The 22,324-nt window shown below is 51.3% G+C and overlaps 9 protein-coding genes across 9 annotated transcripts; 5 read left to right on the top strand and 4 right to left on the bottom strand.

Annotated features, from left to right (window-relative positions):
- Nucleotides 1-48: 48 nt before the first annotated feature.
- ALTATR162_LOCUS8868 (uncharacterized protein) lies at nucleotides 49-1,937 on the top strand (the record flags this gene model as incomplete). The annotated part of the gene is made up of 7 exons (XM_043316501.1): nucleotides 49-197; nucleotides 259-337; nucleotides 395-588; nucleotides 639-1,135; nucleotides 1,182-1,321; nucleotides 1,370-1,680; nucleotides 1,727-1,937. The coding sequence occupies 7 exons, from the start codon at nucleotides 49-51 to the stop codon at nucleotides 1,935-1,937; spliced, it is 1,581 nt and encodes a 526-aa protein (XP_043172436.1).
- Nucleotides 1,938-3,041: 1,104 nt separating this feature from the next.
- Nucleotides 3,042-6,505, top strand: ALTATR162_LOCUS8867 (uncharacterized protein; the record flags this gene model as incomplete). Its single annotated transcript, XM_043316500.1, has 6 exons — nucleotides 3,042-3,044; nucleotides 3,096-3,161; nucleotides 3,217-3,275; nucleotides 3,330-3,571; nucleotides 3,625-3,641; nucleotides 3,704-6,505. 6 exons carry the CDS (start codon nucleotides 3,042-3,044, stop codon nucleotides 6,503-6,505), a joined length of 3,189 nt encoding a protein of 1,062 aa, XP_043172435.1.
- Nucleotides 6,506-7,438: 933 nt separating this feature from the next.
- Nucleotides 7,439-8,902, top strand: ALTATR162_LOCUS8866 (uncharacterized protein; the record flags this gene model as incomplete). Its single annotated transcript, XM_043316499.1, has 4 exons — nucleotides 7,439-7,463; nucleotides 7,523-7,681; nucleotides 7,752-8,363; nucleotides 8,418-8,902. 4 exons carry the CDS (start codon nucleotides 7,439-7,441, stop codon nucleotides 8,900-8,902), a joined length of 1,281 nt encoding a protein of 426 aa, XP_043172434.1.
- Nucleotides 8,903-9,474: 572 nt separating this feature from the next.
- On the bottom strand, nucleotides 9,475-10,509 carry ALTATR162_LOCUS8865 (uncharacterized protein; the record flags this gene model as incomplete). The annotated part of the gene is made up of 1 exon (XM_043316498.1): nucleotides 9,475-10,509. The coding sequence occupies one exon, from the start codon at nucleotides 10,507-10,509 to the stop codon at nucleotides 9,475-9,477; it is 1,035 nt and encodes a 344-aa protein (XP_043172433.1).
- A 384-nt stretch (nucleotides 10,510-10,893) lies between these two features.
- On the top strand, nucleotides 10,894-12,289 carry ALTATR162_LOCUS8864 (uncharacterized protein; the record flags this gene model as incomplete). The annotated part of the gene is made up of 2 exons (XM_043316497.1): nucleotides 10,894-11,066; nucleotides 11,113-12,289. The coding sequence occupies 2 exons, from the start codon at nucleotides 10,894-10,896 to the stop codon at nucleotides 12,287-12,289; spliced, it is 1,350 nt and encodes a 449-aa protein (XP_043172432.1).
- A 319-nt stretch (nucleotides 12,290-12,608) lies between these two features.
- Nucleotides 12,609-15,818, bottom strand: ALTATR162_LOCUS8863 (uncharacterized protein; the record flags this gene model as incomplete). Its single annotated transcript, XM_043316496.1, has 2 exons — nucleotides 12,609-13,340; nucleotides 15,036-15,818. 2 exons carry the CDS (start codon nucleotides 15,816-15,818, stop codon nucleotides 12,609-12,611), a joined length of 1,515 nt encoding a protein of 504 aa, XP_043172431.1.
- Nucleotides 15,819-16,144: 326 nt separating this feature from the next.
- ALTATR162_LOCUS8862 (uncharacterized protein) lies at nucleotides 16,145-17,412 on the bottom strand (the record flags this gene model as incomplete). Its single annotated transcript, XM_043316495.1, has 2 exons — nucleotides 16,145-17,148; nucleotides 17,199-17,412. 2 exons carry the CDS (start codon nucleotides 17,410-17,412, stop codon nucleotides 16,145-16,147), a joined length of 1,218 nt encoding a protein of 405 aa, XP_043172430.1.
- Nucleotides 17,413-17,764: 352 nt separating this feature from the next.
- ALTATR162_LOCUS8861 (uncharacterized protein) lies at nucleotides 17,765-19,258 on the top strand (the record flags this gene model as incomplete). Its single annotated transcript, XM_043316494.1, has 1 exon — nucleotides 17,765-19,258. The coding sequence occupies one exon, from the start codon at nucleotides 17,765-17,767 to the stop codon at nucleotides 19,256-19,258; it is 1,494 nt and encodes a 497-aa protein (XP_043172429.1).
- A 134-nt stretch (nucleotides 19,259-19,392) lies between these two features.
- ALTATR162_LOCUS8860 (uncharacterized protein) lies at nucleotides 19,393-22,073 on the bottom strand (the record flags this gene model as incomplete). The annotated part of the gene is made up of 7 exons (XM_043316493.1): nucleotides 19,393-20,360; nucleotides 20,816-20,928; nucleotides 20,980-21,418; nucleotides 21,514-21,736; nucleotides 21,784-21,833; nucleotides 21,891-21,938; nucleotides 22,007-22,073. The coding sequence occupies 7 exons, from the start codon at nucleotides 22,071-22,073 to the stop codon at nucleotides 19,393-19,395; spliced, it is 1,908 nt and encodes a 635-aa protein (XP_043172428.1).
- Nucleotides 22,074-22,324: the final 251 nt, after the last annotated feature.

Here is a 22,324-nt window from a genome sequence, read left to right as displayed (position 1 = left end):
CATACGTAGACCAGCTTCGTACAGGGATCATCCCTAAGCGAGCACGTGATGCCGGACTACGAGCGACTGGTCAATCTGTGCTTTCCGACGATCGTGCATCCACCCGCTGTCAATTCTCCCATGGCAGAACTGTATCCGTCCATTGCGCAGTGCGCCGTTGTGGCCACGGCGCTCAAGGTGCTGCTGTTTCCTGCTTAGTACGTCTACATGCATAATTCTCATGTTTGATCCTTCGTCCATGCTGACCATATCCGGCAGCAAGTCGACCGACTTCGAGGTTCATCGCAACTGGCTAGCTCTAACGCATTCCCTACCCATCAACGAGTGGTACTACGAAGTCAGACAACCGTGCCATCGACGCCATTCAAGTATCCCAGTCTAATGCTGTCCACAGAAAACGTCAGAATGGACGCTAGACTATCCGCCTTTCTTCGCCTACTTTGAGTGGCTACTATCTCAAGCTGCAGCATATGTTGACCCAGCTCTGCTCAACGTAAAAGATCTCGGATACGACAGCTGGCAGACCATATACTTTCAGCGTACTACAGTCATCATTACCGAGCTTGTCTTGGTCTACGCTTTGCACCTGTACTTACCTACCACCCTACTTGACGTGCCTGTTACTAAATGTTCACCAGCTATGTGAAGACGTCAAAGTCCAAGGTGACTGCTCATGCCGCTGCACTCTCCGTCTTGTTGTCTCCAGGACTCCTGATCATCGACCACATCCACTTTCAGTACAATGGCTTCCTCTACGGCATCCTTGTACTGTCCATGGTCCTGGCCCGCAACAATTCGACGCTCTTACTGTCCGGTCTGCTATTTGCAGCGTTGTTGTGCCTCAAACACATCTACTTGTATCTCGCACCTGCGTACTTTGTCTACCTTCTGCGCGCTTATTGCTTAGCGCAGCGGTCGTCCTTCCCGTACTTTAACATTCAATTCTTCAATTGTATCAAGTTAGGAGTAGGTATCGTTGCTGTCTTTGTAGCCGCGTTCGGTCCTTTTGCGATACGGGAACAGATCCCGCAAGTATTCAGTCGCTTGTTCCCATTCTCGCGAGGTCTATGTCATGCGTATTGGGCGCCGAACGTCTGGGCCATGTATTCGTTCTCTGATCGAGTTTTGATCTACCGTATGCAACTTGCCATCACTATAGTGTACCAAGCTAACATGTATAGTTGCCCCACGCCTCGGGCTGCACGTTGATCAAGAGGCAGTGAATAGTGTCACTCGAGGTCTTGTCGGAGATACCTCTTTCGCAGTGCTTCCAGATATAAGCCCTTTGACTTGCTTCCTACTTACACTCGGTACACAGATAGTACGTATATCTGCGTCGCAAAACAACCACTGAACTGACATTGCTTAGCCCGTTCTCCTCCGTCTCCTATACAAACCGACTTGGGAGGCCTTCGTTGGTGCTGTGACACTTTGCGGTTATGCATCCTTCTTATTCGGATGGCATGTTCACGAGAAGGCGATCCTGCTAATCATAATCCCATTCAGCCTGATAGCGCTCCAAGATCGTAGATACTTTGGCGCTTTCCGACCCCTAGCTGTCGCCGGTCACGTATCACTCTTCCCCCTACTATACACAGCAGCCGAGTTTCCCGTGAAAACAGTTTACACCATCTTCTGGCTCGTGCTCTTTCTTATCACGTTCGATAGGCTAGCTCCTGCGTAGGTGCCATCTTGTTTTCTTTGATCGTACACTGACATGCCACAGTTCCCCCAAACCCAGGATCTTCTTGCTTGATCGCTTCTCTCTGCTATATATCGCTCTTTCGATTCCTCTGATTGCGTACTGCTCATTGGTTCACGGGATAGTGTTTGGCTCTCGATATGAATTCCTGCCGCTCATGTTTACAAGTTCATACTCAGCAGTTGGAGTGGTGGGCAGCTGGGTAGGCTTTCTGGTCGTGTACTTCGACTTGTAGATACTCCGATCCCAATTATACTTGCAACGCAGCTCTTCCTGCTCTCATGGCTTCGGACAAGAAATCTCCTCACTAAATATCACAACGCTTCTTATGTTATCTTGTAGTTGAGTTGACTTTCGTCTCAAGTGCAATGGCACAGAAATGGACGACGGTATGTGAGAATTGAATGAACTTTATTTGTTTTGTCACTTCAAGGAGCACTACGGATGTTTCGGAGATCCAAGTCGTATCATACGCTTACTTTCTGTGTAGCAAAAGAAGGCCACGACAGCATCAGTCGGGAGTAGACAGTGAACAAACATCCTAGAGTAACCCTGATATTGTGAAGATATCCGATTGATGTCTGACTCAAGATCTGAGATCATGCCCCCTGACGTGCAGCTCGAGGTGGGGGTAGAGTTGGTGACTTGGTGTGTCTGAGCAAGTGGGTCAGGCTGCCCCCAGGGTTTGCTCGGGGTGGCTCAAGGCATGAGCTTCTCATGGCCAACCTACACTCGATCTTGATAAAACAGAAGGTTCATCGTAGCGAAATAAAACGATGCATACAAATCGCAGTTGGATAGAACTCATTCTGACGGTTCTAAAGAGTCCAAACACGTTGATATTTTGATGCTAGTGGGGTGCGTAGATTTGATGCGTAGGTGGTAGGGTGCGAAGGCAGTCCTTGCCGGATCAAGTATGGTATCTAGTGCCAAGGGACTACGGGCCTCTTCTACTACCCTCCGCTCGCTTTTCTCCCCCATTGACTACTCTCCGACTAATTCTCTCCACCCTACCTCCCACCTTCTCAACTATCACGCCCTCAGTATCCACGAACTCACCCACAAGTCGCCTAGACGCGCTTTCGGAACCGATAGACGCGTCTCGGAACGCTATTCGGACCACCGAAGAGTGCGACGACAATTTCGAGAGACCTCTTTCTGGCGCGTAAAGACAGGTCTTCGCTCTACCGCCTACGGAGGGGCCATTGCCCCCGTATCTTACCACGAACTACCTCTAGAAAAGGTAATCGGCGCGTTTCGATTGTCGCGACACTTCCGAAGTTTGCGACGCGATACAGCGGACACCGAGAAGGCTACATGAGCTAGAGTCTAAGCCAACATGGTATGTATTGGGTCGCGCTCTATATACGAACGATTTCTGAGAAGGTCACAGGTTCTCTTCAAGCGCAAGCCCGTCAAATACGAATCCCTACCGAAGAACCTCGACGATAGCACTGAGGTACGCCACATTTTCTGCTGAACCACAGAACATATATGCTAAAGTTGCTGGATAGGTGTGGCATATTGAACAGACTGGAGAGGTCTTCACAGACTATGAGAGGTTTCTTGAGCGGTAAGAAAATGCATGAAATGACGTCAGTCATTGGATGTAGCTGACGAAGGATAGGTACGACTTCTACCAACAGCGGAGCTTCACGTGCCAGGCAACGGGTCATTCAGGCTACAATTATTTCGAGGCCCAGGAGAGCGAGGTAGGCTCCACGTCAATGCTCGTCAAGGCCGATGAGGAGGTAACATCCGTGCAGACGGAAGCCACCAAAGAGATAAACAGCATCTTCCCGGATGTCTTAAGATCTCCTGTTCTTCACTATGTCCAGTTCCAAGATCATCATCGAATGGATGATCTAGGTGAGTCAATCTCGTCTGCTCAGCCTGTGGGTCCTTGCTAACCACCTATACAGTGAATGATGTTTACGATGTATGTTCACGAAGCGAAATCAAATTCTCACGCGAGAACGTCATACTGACTTATCATCGCAGCATTTCAAGGAGCAATTCATGCTGGGTGATCGGGTTTCTGTCGAAGGCGATCACTCGCGCCGCTTTGGCAAAATTACTGAAATCACGGACAATAGCCGACTACACAGCATGTTCACTGGCCAATCGATGGATGACAGCATCCGGTCTTACACCTATATCATCACAATGGAAGATGGCGGTGAAACCGTCACCAAGTACAAGGCCTCGGAACTCCAGCGGGATCGGAAAACCTACTCCAAGCTCATCCTAAAGGCCTTTCTCCGCAATGCGCTTAAGCGTGAGTCATGGATCGGTGCACCGTGGATGGTCAAGGACAGTTTAGCAAAGCGATACGACATCCCAACTAAACTCCCTGACAAGAAAACCAGGGAGGCCCTACTAGCTGCTAAGAGAGCTGCCAATTGTGTACCCAATGGCGTGACCCAACCTGTCCAACAGCAATACCCGCAGCAGATGCCAAACGGTCCTGGTCCACATATAAATGGTCATAGGCCGCCTTTGCCACCTGGGCAAGGTCAGCCAGCCTTCGTCAACTTCTCCGCCAGTGGCCCTCCACCCTACGCACAGCAGCAAGGCGTCATGCCTACATGGGCAGCTGCCAATGCTCCTAATCGACCAGCATATTTCATCAACGGCCCACCAATCTACAACAGTGGACCTCCGCCGATTGCGAATGTTCCGCCGCCGCCACATCTCTTGGCTCAACTACAACCTCACCTTGCTGCGCAGTTGATGCAGATGCCTCCCATTGGCCATGGCCCGCCCATCAACTTCCCGTTCCAGACCAGCTTCAACCATCATCAAGGTCCCCATCCGACGAACCTTCCACAGCCTCAACTGGCACCTCCACCGCCCCGTCCTGTTGAGTATATAAAGTATCCATGCGAAGATCTAGAGATCAAGCAACCTCGTCTACAAGTCAACCGGCCGCCGCTAAAGTTCTTCTCCGACGACGTTCCTGAGGGAGTTGAGCCACCTGCGGAGGAGAAGAAGACGGGTATCTTAATGAAGAGTATCGGCCCACTACTCTGTATCTGGGAGACTCTCAACGTCCACGACACTATCTACATGCTAGACTCGTTCACTTTTGATGACTTTGTTGATGCTATGCGATTCTCGCACGAGACTGTCGAGTGTGAGTTGTTTGTAGAGATGCATTGTGCAATCCTAAAGCAAATTGTCAACGACTCCGGCAAGATCCAGACCTCTCTGCCCAACCTGGCCGACGAAGACTCATCAGACGAAGACTCAAGCGAGGAGTCAACGCCCACCCCTGAGCCTGAACCACCAGTCCGAACTACTCGTAGTAGCTTAAGGAAGTCGGGCGCAGCGCAACTTGTGGCGAAGCCACGTACACCAACACCTGAGCCTCCAAGGGAACTCCACAAGGCTGAGGAGTTCGTCAATAATTTCGACTGGGTTGAGCAATGCAAGATCCGCAATTTCGCTGACGGAGGATGGCAAGCAATCGTCGTCGCACTCCTCTATCGCCTATCATTCGACTCTACCAGGAAGGAAGCCTGCGACGAAGTTCTTGCCGAGCTGTGCCCACCAGATGAGGAGCCTACCATCACCACCATCGCCAACAATTACGTCGAGCTTGACGTTAATCTCCGCATCTCGGCACTTGACATGATCCTAAGCTTGACAGTCGTCACTGAGAACTTCCGCGATCAGCTTGTCGCTGCCGCCCAGGAGATGACCCGTCTGCGCAAGGAAAAAATTGAGTACCAACGCAAACGCAAAGAGCTGGCCGATGAGCTGTTCAAGTTAGATTTGGAACGTAAAATTCACCTCCCAGCCAACACACCTGCCTCGCCTACGGATACCAAGATGACCGAGGATGTTGACGTGTCTATGACCAGTGTCAACGATGATTCTAAAGAAGCAGCTGATGCTGAAGCAAACGGTGGCGAGGAGGTGACAGCCTCCAAGAGCAGGACCCGCCCGGCTAACAAGAATAAGCGCAAGGCAGCTGCTGAGGAAGCCCGTAAGGAGAAGGCTAAGAAGGCCAAGGCGGAAGCAGAGAAAACCAAGAAGCAGAAGGAGTGGGAGAAGCTACTGCAAGCGATCGAGAAGAAGAAAGACGAGCTCAAAGATTGCGAGGACAACATCAACGAGCTTGACGATGATCTGCGCGAGACTCTTGTACATCGTAGCAAGATTCTTGGCAAGGATCGGTTCTTGAACAAGTACTACTGGTTTGAGCACAACGGTATGCCCTTCGGCGGTGTTCCCAATAGCTCTACTGCCGCATATGGGTATGCCAATGGACGCATCTGGGTACAGGGACCGAGCGAGCACGAACTTGGACCGAACCTAGAGGAGCCTGCCCTCTCCCAAGACATGCAGCGTTTTGGATACACTATCCCGCAGCGCAAGGAGCGTGAAGAAGGCTCGACCCACCTATCAAACTCCAATCAGTGGGCGTACTACGACGACCCAGAAGACATTGACAAGTTGCTTGCGTGGCTCGATGAGCGCGGTCATCGAGAGCGTGTTTTGCGTAAGGAACTTCAAGCGTTCCGTGACCGTATTGCTGAGTACATGCTCAAGATGCGGAAGCATCTGGAGGACTCTAGCAAACCCCAGGAGGATGACGAAGATGACAATAAGACTCGAGTGTCGACGCGGAACAAGACCCACGCCGACAAGGATGTCCCCAAGGATCGCTGCTTGCTCTGGACCAACAGCATCATGCGCGAGGAGTCCGGCCATAACCACATCGAGGAGTACGAACCACCGAAGAAGGGCAAGGCGAAGGCCGTGAAGGTGACCAAGGCCAAGGGTCGAGGACGCTAACGCAGTCTCTTGGTTCCACAAGCCCACACAGGAGGCGAAGCATAACAGAAATGGCCATAGGCTTGCTCTAAAACACGGCCACAGACTATATATCAGCTTACGAGGCAGCAATGCTTACGGAGCTAAGAAGCTCAGAGGAGCTACAGAGAACGGTTGGAAAACCGGGGTGTATTCACGATTGACGACACAGCATATTTTTGGCGATTTACGGAGTTTCGATACCATGAGCAAGAGCGCTCAAAGTACATGTTTTGCATTTCTAGGAGTTCGGCAAGGCGCATGGCCGACTGTCACTGCGGTGGCATGGCTTGCTAGGAGACTTGATTCAGGTGGTTACCAAGTATCTGGCTACGGCCGGTCCTTTGGGAGTGTACATGTTCAATAGTTTATCGAGCTTGATATGCAGATGCAGTTTCCAGCAGGAGCATCTTGCATAAGCGCATGATGCTTAGCATCTACCATGAGCATATTGTTAGTGTAGTTGGAAATGCAAAAAAAAAAGGTTCTTGAATGTTCGGTCGTATACAATGTGATGCTCGACATTTTGGTGAGGAGCCAACTGAGATGACGCTGATTATAGCATAGACATGTCGACGTTGAGAATATAGTTAAGACATGCGTGCTCTAGTTCTGGAACGGGCCGACATTAGCATAGTGTTTGGTTCAAGTATGGCATTCAATGTTTTGCTTCATTTTACGGGCTGTTGATGTTCGATTGATAGCAGCTGACCGGTTGGCCATTTCGGGTTAGTACGTAATGCACGGCAGCTTCACGCGACTGGAGCCCATCAGCGGCGCATGCCTCCAGACTCGTCGCATTCCATCAACAAGAGACATTTCCGCATCTGGAACATTTGTAGCGCACCTAGAAAGATCTCTCGGAGCGATCAGAGGGACACCGAAGCACTCCGCAGGTGTCATAGAGCCACCAACATGGCTACGAACGGCGCGCGAAAGGGTGAGCTCAACTCCGCACCCCTCCCCGGCTCCGCTACGAATGGGACTAATGTACCGCAGCATCTTCAGCCACAGAGTCCGGAGGGAGCTCTAGCCTACTGGATACAAGCGCAGTAAAAGATGTGGTCAAATCGGAGAAACCAAGAATCAAGTTGAAGATCAAGAAGCCGGTCCCGAAGCCATCGATATCTGGAAATTGGAAGGAAAGCGATGCGACCAGTACGTCCTCCATAACGCGCTACATCCGTACATGCGCATAAGTCTATAGGGCGATCTAATATACTACTAGACATTGAGAACAAAGCCCCCGCACCATCGACTACCTCGCCTGTAATAAACCCTCTAGACGAGAAAACGATAGCCGGCTTCCCCAGCGGCCGGCCCCTAGACGACAAGGTAGATACAGTACAGTGCAAGCACTGCCGCCGGCCTGTCCTCCGCGCATCCTCGGCTGCACACATTCGCGACTGCCTGAACAAGAAGCAAGAGAAGCTCAAGAAGAAGAAAGAGGCCAAGGAAGCCAAAGACGCAGCTCTTAGGAAAGAGAAGGGCGAAGATGACGAGGGCGGCAAATCACGCAAGTCAGCCATCAAAGGTGCTTCGATAGACGGCGACGGCGCAAAGAAGGGCAAGAAGCGGAAACTTGAGGGTGACGCAGAGAAGGCACCCAACGCTAAGAAAAAGAAGAAGGATGAACCCAAACAGAAGGGAGCAAAGCCCAAGGGCCCGGTCGATGTCGAGAGGCAGTGCGGTGTTTCTCTACCAAATGGCGGATACTGTGCAAGAAGCTTGACTTGCAAGAGCCATAGCATGGGTCTGAAGAGGGCTGTTCCAGGCCGAAGTCTGCCATACGATATGTTGCTGGCGCAATATCAGAAGAAGAATCAGGCCAAGATCCAAAGTATGTATTACACTATCGCTAACCTCCATACTTGGTATGCTAACGTATGCCCAGGGTCTCTCATCGACGCCAATGCGCCCCTCCCTGAAGACCTCGAGCCATCAGGCGCTGTTGATTCCGACGAAGAGAAAGACTCCATTATGGCTGCCCTCGCCCGACACCGCCCGCGACCCATGGCAACGTACACGCATACCTCGCAACGCTCAAAGTACCAGTACATCCGTATGAAAGGCATGATCCGCTCAGCACTCGGCGCACCCCCGGGCGGAGGTGGATCCATGTTCTCAGGCGGTGACAGCATGAGCACTGGACGTGGTATGGCACTCGGCATGATGGGCGCACCTCTGAGCGCAACCAATGAGCATTTCCCACAAAGCGCTGGATTTGGTGCACCACTGAGCGCCGGTCTAGACAGTGGAGCAGGAAGCAGGAGACCAAGCGCTATTGGTGCTGGTGGGCCTCGACAAATCCTCCCTGGGCAACTACCAGGTCCCGGACAACAGCGGAAGGGCAGCATGGCGAGTGTTGGCGCTACCTAGGAGGAAGAGCCGACGCAGGTACCCAATGTCGCAAGCGAGGGCAAAGACATGAACACGAATGCCAACATGCCCTAGGAGGTTATGCTAGGAAAGGCGCTCTTATCTACAGGCGAAGATATCGAAGAAGAGGCGGTCTCATCCAAAGGTAGGGCTAGCCCAGAAGACGGCCAGCAAAGTCCATTGACCGGCTTTTTCGCCAAGTTTGGTTGGGGGTTGATGGAGTAAAGATGTAGTCACGCTCACGGCTGGGATATGACGATTGCATGATAATCATTTCATGGGGTAGGAAAGGCTTCGGGGTTCGGTTCCTGTATTACTACTTGGGTTTGGGAGTTTGATATGATACCCTCTTTGTTTTTATGTCCATCAGGAGTCCGTTCAGAGTAGACAATGGTAATACGACTTCATCATTTGAACTCGATATAATGTTCTTTGAATCTGTTGCAAAGCCTTGGTTTCTTAGGTCCCGAGAATCTGATATGAAGACTGAGGACGGTATAGATGGCGAAATACGGTAGAAAAAAACAAAAAGAAGGATCGTGGCTGACGTGCTGCGAAAGCAAGACAACTGATTACGACTCCCCTTGCATACCCCAATACCCCACTCTCTGTGCTTTTGGTACCGTCATCTTGAAATGCAAATCATCTTCGTCCTCTCCACTTCCCAAGGCATTGTCATCATCGTCTCCAATGTTGTACTCTTCGTCATCGCTCCCATGGCGATATTTAGATTGATAAAGATTCCGATCAAACTCATCGTCGTCGCTCATCTCATCCTCGGGATAGTCATTGGCGTAGTAATCCTCGGCATTCTCATCTTCATCATCGGTATCAAACTCCCGGTCGCTACCCTCTTCGTTGTCCCACCAATCTGCGTCCTCCTCGCTGATAACTAGGAGACCGACTGTGCCTGTGGGCGCTGGGGCGTCTGGTAGAACAGGTTCGCGGACGTAGTGGTCGTATACGTATTCGCTGTCAATATCCATTGCGTCGGCTTCAGCCATTGGGTCGTCCTGGGCTGCGAGGGCTGCGGCTTTATCAGGATGTCGCTCTGCAAAGCGCTTCGCTGGAGCTTTGGGCTTGTGTTTTGAGGGCGAGGGAAGGGGGATCTCGAGATTGTCTACTTTCTCCACCTCTTTTGACAAGGCTTCCAGATTGCGGACATCGTTTTCTGAGGGCTCGGTGACTGGCGGTTTTCGGTGTATGGATGGCTTGGCTGAGTGGTGTAGCGCGCTGCCTGCGCCTGGCCGCTTTCGTGGTCGCGGTGTTGAGTCTGGTGTGGGGTCTGATACTGGCTCTTGTACTTGTCCGCCAGTTAAGACGTTCTCCCTCTTTGCAACTTCTTGTTCTTCTACGAAATGCCGTTTGGCGCCTATTCTGGAAACGGGATCGAGACGGAAGCGTCGCGCGAGAGTCGGTGTGGGCGGTGCTGATGATACCTGTTGGACATGGTCGCCCGGCTTTGTGAGACGCCTATATGCAAAGTTGCTGCTCCTTTGTCGCTTGATTTCCTTTTCACCATGCTCGATCCTAAGAGAGTCGACAGGCGTATCGGTGCGCTTTCGCTTGATGGAGATTGTATTTGGGGGGAGTTGCTGTGACGACATTGCTGTGGTAAGAAGCGAAAGGCGTGGTCTCGATGAATAGTCCCAAGTCTAGTGCAATATGTCGAATGGATATTCTGGTGGTGAGACGGCCCAGCGAATCGGAGGGGCAGCGCGGGGAGGTGACATCAAAGCATTCCAGAAGCCGCGCAGAGCCCCGGTCCACTAGCGCGATCTACACCCGCGTGTCGCTCCTCGAGCTCACCCACGCGATATGATCATGAGTCTTACTAGTGCCCAGACGGCTTGAACATGTCTGCCTGTGCTCACTCGTACAGTCCTTGTATCGCTTTTAAAGACGTCCCTTCCTCGTAGACGTGCATCGACATATCTGCAACTCCGCAGTACACCCCCGAGAACACCTCCAACGCGACGGCACTTGCTATCATGGATCGGATACGGCAGATATTCGAGCGCGAGAACTCGTCAGCATCGTATGAACCGCTAGAAGGCGGCTCTGAGCGGCCAGATGGCGAGCACATCGAGGCAGAGGATCAGGCATTCTCGTGGACCGACTATGCCGTCTTCACGCTGCTGGGCGTTTCCATGCTATGGGCTTGGTGGGTACCTTGGACATCACAGTGTACATGACACTGACCGTACTAGGAACATGTTCTTAGCAGCAGCCCCGTACTTTCAGCGACGCTTCGAATCCAACGATAACCTCCTCCGCAACTTCCAGTCTTCCATTCTATGTGTCTCCACGGTAGGCAACCTAGGCTCCATGATAGTCTTGACCAAGCTCCAGGCTCGTGCCAACTATCCCAAACGTATCGTCGCATCCCTCGCCTTGAACGCTGTTGTCTTCACATTGCTCGCTATATCCACAAAATTCTTCTTGAACATATCTGTCGGTGTCTACTTCGCCTTCCTCATGGTCATGGTGTTGAGCGCTAGCCTGGCTACAGGCCTGTGTCAGAACGGCGTCTTCGCATATGTATCCGGCTTTGGAAGAGAGGAGTATACGCAAGGCATCATGTCTGGTCAGGGCATTGCTGGTGTCCTACCTTCCATCACTCAAATCGTATCCGTCCTGTCCGTGCCGAGGAAGCAGCATACCGACGGAGCACCGCAAGAGTCGAGCACGTCTGCCTTTATCTACTTCTTGACTGCCACTGCTGTTTCTGCCGCAACGTTGGTCGCTTTCTTCTACCTCCTCTCCAGGGCTAGCTCCAAGCAGCGTATGTCGCACGCCTCATACGATGAAGGACCAGAATACGACCCGGCTCACAGCGAGCGTAAGAGCATACCGCTGACGAGAATGCTGAAGAAGCTCTTCTGGCTCGCGGGCGCCGTCTTCCTCACTTTCACAATCACCATGTTCTTCCCAGTTTTCACCCCTCAAGTACTAAGCGTACGCGATCCATCAACCGCACCTCGCCTTTTCCAGCCAGCAGCGTTTATACCTTTGGGTTTCTTTTTCTGGAATCTTGGTGACCTCATGGGCCGCGTGGGACCTGCTCTACCTGCCCTACGTCTTACACATCGCCCACGCCTCTTGTTCTTCTTGTCCATTGCGCGAGTCTTCTTCATACCCTTGTACTTCCTTTGCAATATTGGTGGGAAAGGCGCTGCCGTTGAATCCGATTTCTTTTACCTCTTCATTGTACAACTGCTCTTTGGCATTACAAATGGTTACTTGGGCAGCAACTGCATGATGGGTTTTGCCGAGTGGGTTGAACCGGAAGAACTCGAGGCAGCAGGAAGCTTCATGTCGTTGTCTCTAGTTGGCGGTCTCACCACAGGAAGTTTTTTGAGCTTCTTTGCTGCACAGTCCTCATGATTTAGGGCATTTTCTATAACCATGGCTTTTCCACACAACTAGCATCAGTAGCAACAGTATCAGTCAGATTTAGACAAGAAAAAGGTTATCAGCAGTGTGAAGTCACTTCATTGATCTTCTTTCAATTTCATAGACGACAATGACCATTATCATCATCTATACAGTTCTCAGATGCCAGCTTCTCCTCCGGCACATGAATGATGCCAAGATCATGGGCACAGGGGAAGGTGGCTTAGGCTAATTGCTCGAACATTGTACGAATTTCTTTACTTTGATTGCCCTTCAATTCTTCCATGTTTTTGGTGCATAACCAAGCTTTTTACAAAGCACCCAATTCCTTCAACTTGCTAATCATACCATCCACATCCTCAACCTTGACACCACCCTTCCGTGGCGGCGGCTCCGTAACCTTGACCGTCTTCAACCTAATCTCGGTATCCAGTCCATAATCGCTCAGACTCTTCTTATCTAGCTTCTTCTTCTTTGCCTTCATAATGTTGGGTAAGCTGGCATATCGGGGTTCGTTGAGGCGCAGATCCGTAGTGATGACCATAGGGAGCTTGGCCTTGATGGTTTGCACGCCGCCGTCGACCTCCTGTACGACTTCGACGGTTTGGTCCTTGATTGTGACTTTAGAGGCTTGGGTTGCTTGAGGCCAGTTTAGGAGGCCTGCGAGCATTTGTCCTGTTTGGCCAGCGTCATCGTCGATGGCTTGTTTGCCTAGGATGACTAGATTGCTCTTTTGCTCGTCTACTACTTTTCGTAGGAGCTTTGCGACACCCAATGGTTCCAGGGTGTCCTTTTCTTCTACAACTACGTGTATGCCTCGGTCTGCGCCCATGGCCATGGCTGTACGGAGGATGTCTTGGGATTTCGCGACACCCGCAGAGAAGGCGACGATTTCTTCTACGTTGGGGGCATTTGCGTGGTGGGCCTTCTTTTCGCGCATGCGGACTGCTTCTTCGATGGAGAGTTCATCGAAGGGGTTCATCGAGTGTTTTACGTTTGCGGTTTCTACGGCAGTTTGGGCGCGGTTTACGCGGGGCTTGACCTAATCATGGTGTCAGTATACCATTCGCCATGGGACTCGTATGATTATAATCTTGTGTACTCTCATCCTCGTGACCAATCTCTCAAGCCTTCAAGTCAAGCATACGAGCGTCAAGTCTGAAAGTTAGGGTAATGAACGTACCGCATAGTCAATGACCCGCTTGACGGGTACTAATATCCTTAAACCTGACATAGTGTATATGTTACCTCCTCAGCACCTGGCAGCGCAATGTTTCGGGGGTATCACAAGTAATGATGTAGAAGAACCAGGGTGGGGGATAGCATCGGAGCTCGTCCTTGCGTTCGCGATGCTTAGCCGAGGCTTTTTCCGATGTCCGCGGCGGCCTTGGCGGGGATCATCGTCATCTGGAGACAGGCGCAAATACACTTAGATGGCAATAACTTCTTGTCAATGCATCTCATGAGTTCCAATCTGTTCTGTCCTTACTCGTTGTACGACCGTGGAAGCGTCCTTACCTTCCTGATTGTTTTGCGCGAGTAATGATGGTGCCAATAGGAAGGATAGTACATGTCAGGATATTTCGGCAACCTGTCTACCTGCTTGCTTGTCTCACAATACCAGATCATGTGTTGATTGTATGCCCACTTCATAAGATCCAGATTGTCTTTCATAGGGTTCATTACTTAGATCTCATCTTCCTCCCTTGCTTTCGCATCTGTCAGTTCAAAAACCATCTTCCACATCCACTATCAGAGCTCCGTTCATACAAAATCTCCAGGTCATGCTTAACGTTCTTGTCATCACGCTTGCAGACGATCGTGCTACAGTGCTTGGGATGTCAGCTGACACTCTCCCTCAATTGGTACAACGAGCAGCGGTCCACGAGTCACGAACGGTAGAAGACGCTATCCAACACATTAAAACCGACTGGCCTAATGTTATCGTGGTCGAGAGCAATCTCATCATGAGGAGCGAGGACACAAGTAAGACTCTTCTCCATGAGTTGATTGGTCGAACGAGGGGCGGTTGTACCACGATATTCACAGGATACTTTTTCCATTTACTATGCAAAGAGAGCCGGAAAGGCCTAGAGGCTCTCTTCGTGGATCACTTCGAACTCAAGTGGAGGCTAATCAAGTCTGACTACGTGATCACTGACCTCGTAGTGCATGACCCCAATGCGTTGCGCACTACAAACCTTGCACCAACAATACAGACAAGGGCAGTCTTCCTCGGAAACGTATCTAAAGAGGAGGCTGTATATCGTGCTCGACAACAACCGGAATTACTCGCTTCCGTGGCTTTTGCAAGAGTGGTTCTAGGCAAGATGGGTTATATTGGTGGCTTAGGAGACGGTGGTGAGGTGGCTAGAATAATCCTGGCTATGTGTGGGTTGGACCGTTTGGAAGATGCCCCTGGGCCGCCTGACACAGCCGAACAGTCATTGTTACGAAGAAACATGTTTTTGTAAACTGTACTTCTAAACACGAGAATTTGCTGTAAAGATATACGTAATGATTTATCTTAGAACTCAACAAAAAAAGTAACAGTGTATGTTCAGGAACCACCCACCCCGTCAGCAAACTGTTCACAACTCGCACAAAAGCCAAAGGTCCTAGCAGCGTTATATTCCCAACACTGTTGCGCATACTCCGGTGTCGTAGTCCCGCAGCCATCACTCAAAAGTACACAATCGTACCCATTGCTGAACGCATCCGTCAACGTTCCACCTACACACTGATCCGTGTTGACACCAGTAAAGAACAACGTCCTGATACCCTCTTTATCTAGAAACTCTTTGAGAGGTGTCGTTGCACCCCACATTCCGCTCATCCTGTTCTTGTGTATCCAGACATCAGGTTTACTATCCAACTTGCTGCCTTCGGTAAACATGGTGTCGAGTGGAGGGTAGAGTGCGGCGTTCCAGGAATCGCGCATGAGCAGTTTACCTCCCTCTACAGCCTTTCCATCTGGAAACTTGAGAGTCCCGCAGTCAGCTCCGATTCCACGATAAAAGGACTGATTTTCTTTGCCATAGCGATCCACGCTCACGCTTTCTTCGTGATGTGCGAAAGCATCGTCGGCCTTGAAGTTGGTATCGGCGGGGATAGAAAAGAAACCAAATGCGCGTTTCACTGCTGGCGGCATTTCTTTGACTTCCTCCTCCGTAAGCCCCCAGTTCACCCAAACTACTCTGATACCGGCTTTCCGTGCTGCTGGTATTGCATGTTTGATCAACATTTCGCAAGCAACGTGACCGGGACCTTTCTGATCGCGACCGAAAGCTTCGGAGAGAAAGAAGTTTTGCATATCGATAATGACAAGGGCGGACTTGGATGGGTCGATTGTAACGGGTTCAGTCGATGTCTGAATTGTGTGTGTGGGCCCTGAGATTGGTGACGAGTGTGAAGACGGATGGGTGAGGTCGAATCCATTTTTGGAAGAGTGCGACCAGAAGTTTGAGGGGGAGCCTATCAAGGCTTTCCGGTGTGTTTTGAGTGGGATTGTAGACGACATGGTCGTGAGAACTACCGATGTGCTAAGCTCAAGGGCTTGGAGTTGATTTCTTCACGATGGATTTTCTGCAGTATGGTTGCAAAGGTCAAGGCTGATACTCTACAGGTGCAGAACGTATCAGGCTGATCTAAGTCTCCAAAGGGTCGTCGATTGCCGTGGCCACTATCAGCGTGCCAGATAAGGAAGGCCAGTATCTCATCTGCCGAGGCGGGGTAGTTCGGTGTAGATCCGGAGATAGTCATTTTGTAAAGACTATGACCAAGATGTATTTCTACACGCATACATGCAACTCCACAGATATTGCATGATTGGGCCATGATACGGTGCTACCGGACTCCAGCAAGTCGCTTCCTCGCAAGTTGCAGGAGTTGCGGCGACTCTTCTCTCTGATTGGCCATGCTCGGAGCTTCGATTATTTGACGCAAGTAATCTCTGGCTCGTTCGTTGTTACCGATAGAGTCGTAGTAATCCGCAAGCTGCAACATTGAAGGTTTGTGGCCGATGACGGACGCGACTTGTTGCCACTCTCGCGCCAACGCCGCAGTGCTGCCGTGTCTCCAGCTTAGCACCCAGTTGAGCGCTTTTTGTATGCTACTACTTTTGAGAATAGGAGAGTCTGCTGCTGCCACTTCTTGATAGAAGCTAGTGAGGTTCAGTATGGCTTGCTTATGACCGGAGGCTGCTGCTTTGCTGATGTATCGCAGCCACTTCTCGCTTGTTCTCGGCTCAAAGGCTGCAAGTTCGTAGTATGAAAGCGGATCATCACCTTCGAGAGCGCCCTTTTGGAAATAGAATTTGGCTTCTGCTTGTGCTTTAGGATCTTTGTCCGTCTTGAGTAGGTTGCCAAGCGCATTCCACGGTGCTATGAGAGGCAGTTTCATTGCATGTGTTGATTGTCCAGGTTGAAATTTGAGAGCCGCAGGCGTAATGGCTTCTTGATACAGCTTTTTAGCCTCCTGCTTTTGTCCTGCTTGCTCTAGGAAGAGTCCTCGTAGAGTTAAAACGTCCAGAACCAAGCCAGGATTTTTTTCCAGGGACTGCAGATTAATCGCATCAAGGGACTGGCGATACTGAGTTATTTCCTGCTGTGGAAACAGTTTTGCAATCGCGTGAGCAGAACTATTGCCCGAACTGCCAAGGTAGACGGCAGTCAAGATGTGTACTATCGCTAGAGGGTCCTCAACTTGTGCACATCCTTGGAGTATCATTCCGGCGGTATTCTTGTGTTGACTTGGAGGCAACTGAGCTCTTATCGCTGCATCGCTAATCTCGGGTACCTTGAAAGTGACGATCGCAAGAGATGCTACATCGTTTAGTGAGACGTTGTACTCTGTTTATGTTAGTACCGTCTATGGATGCAAGTATGGGCATGAAACCCACTATTTACTATACGCAAAACGTTCTTGCCATGGGACATAGTCTTCTTATGCGCAACGAAATCATCATAGATGCTCATAGCAGTATGAGGCTCTATATTATGTATGCCTTGCTGCTTGGTCAAGGTGTAAAAGCCAAGTCGACCGCGTGCATCGGCATCAGCGCGCGCTCTCGGACCGTCGATTCTTTGCTTGGTAGCATAGCTCTGGACTCGCATACTTGTTGCAAGCCTATACGAAGCTACTGGATATCTCGTAGCATTGCGAGAGATGGTTGAAGCGAGTTGACGTGATTGACACATCAAGCAAGGCTCCAGACTCGCAAGTGCTCTTGCTGAGCGTAACGCGATTCGGGAAGACGACATGGTGACTGTATATTCGCTCGATAGAATGTGGACGATGGGAGGGTGAATCCACCATGGCCGTCGTTAGCCTCGGAGGTCCGCAACGGCCGCGAAATCTTGGCACGCCAGAACTTTTTCCATGTCGCGAGCGATCCACAACTCAGCAACGACGAGCACAATTGCGGTTCGTACACAACCCATTCAAACCCACACCAACGGAGTCGCAATGGTCACTACACGAGGTGGAACAGAAACGCCAGGCGCGCCGACACCAACGCCGCGCAGCTCGACGAGGAAAGCAGCAGGAAAGCGAGAACTCGAGTCGCTAGAGACACCAACACAAGCAAAGAGGCAGAGGAAGTCTGCGCCCACGTCATCGTCCAAGAAGAGGACTGCCAAACAGGCGGCCGAGTCAGATGCGCCTTCTCAAGAACCTTCGCAAGAGTCTGCAGACAACACCTCTGACACCATCGCTATCGCGGCGCCTGCGACTGAAGATCCCCAGACACCGAACAAGGACGACCTTCTACCACTCCGACGCCAATCGAGTCCTCATGTTGTAGTCAGCAGGAAGTCACCAGACGACTCTACTGCTACAGACAGCTTCGGTGAGGGCAAAGACGAGGCTCCAGCAACTTCACAAAATCCGTCCTTTTACACACCCGCGCAGCAGCCTGGCTCCGGCTCTGTATATGCGACCCCGGCAACAACATTCAAGCAGCCTGAAGGCTCACCAACACCCAAGGCTAAAACGGCAAACAGCCAGACACCAGCGTCGACATCAGCGAAGAAGGGTAGAGGGCGCCCGAAGAAGGTCGTAGAGACGCCGTCCAAGTTTCCCGACGAGATCCCGACATCATCATACGAAAGCGACGCAGCTCCGATACCCTCGCAAGATTTCGTACCTCCTTCGGCACAACCCGAGAAGACGCACAAGCGCTTTGGTAGCGAGGAGCCTGCGGAAGCGCAAGATTCACCTGTTGCGAACAAGCAGGGCAGCAACCGATATGAAGAACCAGCAACCGAAAAAAGCGAACTAGATGCGGACGAAGCAAGCGATTCAGACGACGAAGCGCCCGAAGTAGTCACGACCGCTGCTGCAAGTTCGAAAGCACAAGCGGCACAAGCCGAAGCCGACCGCGCACAAAAAGCTCAACAGGCAAAGGAACAGGCTAAGCGACAGGCGCGCGAGGAACTCGCCGCCGCCCAGCAAGCTGCAAAGCGCGAGCGTGAGGAGAAGAAGGCAAAGAAACTGGCAAAGAAAGCTGCCAAGGAGGCAAAGGCTGCCGCCGGCTCGGACGACGAAGAAGAGCCAGAAATTGCGTCGCGCATGGACATTGACGTATCCAACGGTCTCCTACCCGCTTCCCTCCTCGAAACCATCGACGACCAACGCCCTCCTACACCGCCACCCCAACGCCGTGGAAAGACAGAGGAGGAGCTCAGAAAAGAGAAGCTCAACCATCACATCAAGTTCCTGGAGCGCGTCGACAAGCCGGCAAAGGATGTGAAGAAGGGCAAACTTAGCGTAGCAGTGTTGGCGCAGCAGAACAGGGTGCTGCCACCAAAGGTGAGCAGGAATACAAAGAACGTGCGCGAACACTGGTTGAAGAGTCGCGAAGTAGAGAAGACCCGTGGGAAGCCCGGTGTTAGGTTTGGCAAGAGGATGGAGAGGAGGCCGCATGGTAACCGGGGTTTCTTGAGGAATGGGGATGACTAGACAATGGCACATTGTCAGTGGAGCTTGGGTAGCATGATACAAAAGATAATTATTGTCGTTCGACATCTATGCCTCGAGTGACAGGCGCTTTTCTCGCCCCTCAATTTTCCTAGTTTTCATCCCTGCTATGCTATCTACCTCCGTCCTGGCCTCTTCGGCTTAGCAAATCCCTTGCTCTCCTCCTTCTTCTCCACCTTGAACTCGTCCAAGATAACTTGTTCAGTAATCTCCTCAGGATCCGTTGCCTCAATCTTCTTCTCAACCTTTAGCCCACCCTCATTCTGCGCCAGGCTAACCACATTGCCTCTGCTCGCCGCATACAACATTCTCTCTCTGATCTTCGCTCCACTAGGACACGTCGATATGAACACGATACTCGCGCTAGCGTCGTCATGGCGGTAGAACGAATACCTTGGCTCCTTTGTATCGATGGCCTGGGAGATGGTGGAAGGCGTTGCTGACGAAGAAGAAACCAATTCAAGGGTCTCATTTGAGCCATTCATGCGCAACTGCACAAGGTTATCCGTTCCACCCTGACCCAACTTCTTCAACGCACCGCCAATCTCGTCATCAGCACGAATAGCAATTCTTCCTCCTTGGGCAAGACCTTGGCCGCGCGTCCCTCTGCTCTCCAGCGCCTCAGCAGCCTTGATATCCTGCAGCGATTGTTCTTCTGCCGTCAGCGGATTCTCAGACTCAGTATGCGCTAGGTGCTTCTCCCAGCCTTCTGACGTGAGCTCCGAAGCTTCGGTTGTGAAGACGCTTTCGGCGAAGTGTTCTCCGCCCAACTCACGCACGAGTGTGAGGCGTGTGGACGCAAAGAGCATTTTTTGGCGTACGGGCGCCGAGTTGGGAACGTAGGTTACTGCTACGAGGGACTTGTCGGGTGAGGCGAGGGAGTCTGCGCGGCGGAGGAGGATGTAGAGGGCGGCATTGGGTTGGATATGGGACTGAAGGTTTGAGAGGTCGGTGGTGAAGGTGGATGACGACGAGGATATTGTACCGCTGGGGACAATAGTTTCGTTTTGGATTGTGGCTAGGATACCGCGTTGCGTGGTTGAGGTTATGAGGCTGCCGAGGGCAGACTTGAGCTCTTGGGAAGCTATGGGTGGTTGTTAGTGGGGTGAGTGAGATTTGGAAGCGTGGGGTAGTCTTTACCGGAGATACCGGACTGCATCTTTGCAAGACTTTACTGGGGTACCCTTTGTGGTTGCAGAAGCAGTCAAAAAAGCAGGTTGCAATGTTGTTGAATGGACAGATTTGAATGTTTACATTGACGTCGAACCAGCGGTGATGCTGTACTATAGTGGGGCAAGTGGGCTGGAAGGCTGATGCACCTTGGCGGTCCTACTTCAGCCATCATGCCTGATCCCTGAGCTTGCGTCTCTAAGTCGTGCAGGGTGTTGCATGTCATGTGTAATTATAGACTCCATTATGCTATTCAAAAAGTCCACTGTGGATATCGAAAGGCGCTTTCCAATGGATCAGAAGATGCAACCAGCACTCACTCCTCATATGCCCCACCAGGAAGCATCTCTCGACCTTTCTCCAACACACCTTTCAGATATTCGTATACGGTAAACGTGACGGCCTGACCGGGGGCGACTCGCATGACACGCGGTGTAATACCTTTGTAGAAACTGCGGATACCTTCCTGCTTCCACATGTCGCTGTAAATCGTCAGTTAATCCTCATAAGATCGGAGACATTCATGGACTTACTTCCCGATGTTCACTATCCGCTGGACAGCACTTTGACCCGCCTCCGCAGGCGTCTTCTGTAACCTCGTCTTGATAGTGTCAATTGGCGCATTCGTAAACGGACCAACGGCGCCACTTATCAGGCCGATTAAACTTGTCTCATAACCAGGTAGGTCGGTAGTGCCATGGTACTTCTGTAATCGTGCTCTCAGTTCCGAGTACGCCGTGAAGTTTGCGGCTTGATTTGTTCCCTGGCGCAACGCTGTAAGCGAGACACCACGCCATAATGCGCCTGCGCCTTCTTCCTTTATGACGGTATACATGGCGTGGGCGGCGTTTCGGTACTTGGGTACGTCAAGCGGGTCGGCCATCGAGTGGTGTTGCGCTTGTAAACGGATCTTGACGACCTCCATGGGTGTGACGACAAAGACGGCTTCCGTAATACCAGCAGCGAGACCAGCTGTCTCGTGTTAGTATTTAATCATGCTTGAGCTGACCCTCCCCTGGAAAGATGCGCCCACATGGGCTTCGCACTTTCCAAGGTTGTACACGTACCCATAAATGTTGACTTTGACGCGACATTGCCTTCTTTGTCGGCCAATAACTGCTTATACCACTCGTAACTCGTGAACCTTATAGCCATCTTTGGGACAATGCCTGTGAGCACAGCGCCTAATCCCTTATATAGACCCAATGCGGTTTCCCTCTTTACGATCTCGGCTCCGGTCGTAATGAAACCGCGCTTCTTCGCCTGTAGTATATTTGAATCAGTGATGTTCTGGATGGCGCATACTAATGGCTGCGAAATTGTAGATTGGAACGTACTCCTGGCGCGCGAGCTCGTCTTGACAGTTGCATTCGGACTTTGATTGTGTCTATTTTCAATTAGTCCCAGCACGCATGCCATGTCGGCATAGTGGATTGGAACGTACCTAGAGGATGACACGCGAGCGCTTCCATCATTCCGGCGCCACCACCGGCTTCATGATCGAGTCAGCATTCTGCCATCGTGGTCGTATACCCTTCAGATTCCCATCTTGAAGCTTACCAATCAGGTTTGTGGCCGCCGAAGCGGGCTTCTTGCCGCCAGGCCCTTGTACTGACTTTGCTGACATGTCGTGTATTGTTGTAGTGTAAGAGTTCAGAAAGGCGGTGGTTGTTGCGCGAAATTGAAACCAAAGGCCGTCCAAAGCTTGAGCACGTGGGGTTACACGAAGTTATGACGCTGAAGGAGCGACCCTGAGCTGAACCCCAGTTTTGGGAATGGGAGCTATAGCACGTAGTCAAAACCTCGGCTTTTGAATATGACGACAGAAGAAGAGCAAGCTATTGAAAAGCAGCAGCCGCGCGATGGGTATCAAGAAGA

The sequence above is a fragment of the Alternaria atra genome (genome assembly GCF_907166805.1).
Source record: "Alternaria atra isolate CS162 genome assembly, contig: 29, whole genome shotgun sequence".
Lineage (NCBI taxonomy): Eukaryota > Fungi > Ascomycota > Dothideomycetes > Pleosporales > Pleosporaceae > Alternaria > Alternaria atra.
The sequence above is the reverse complement of the archived record's forward strand: the minus strand, read 5'-3'. Positions and strand labels throughout refer to the sequence as shown.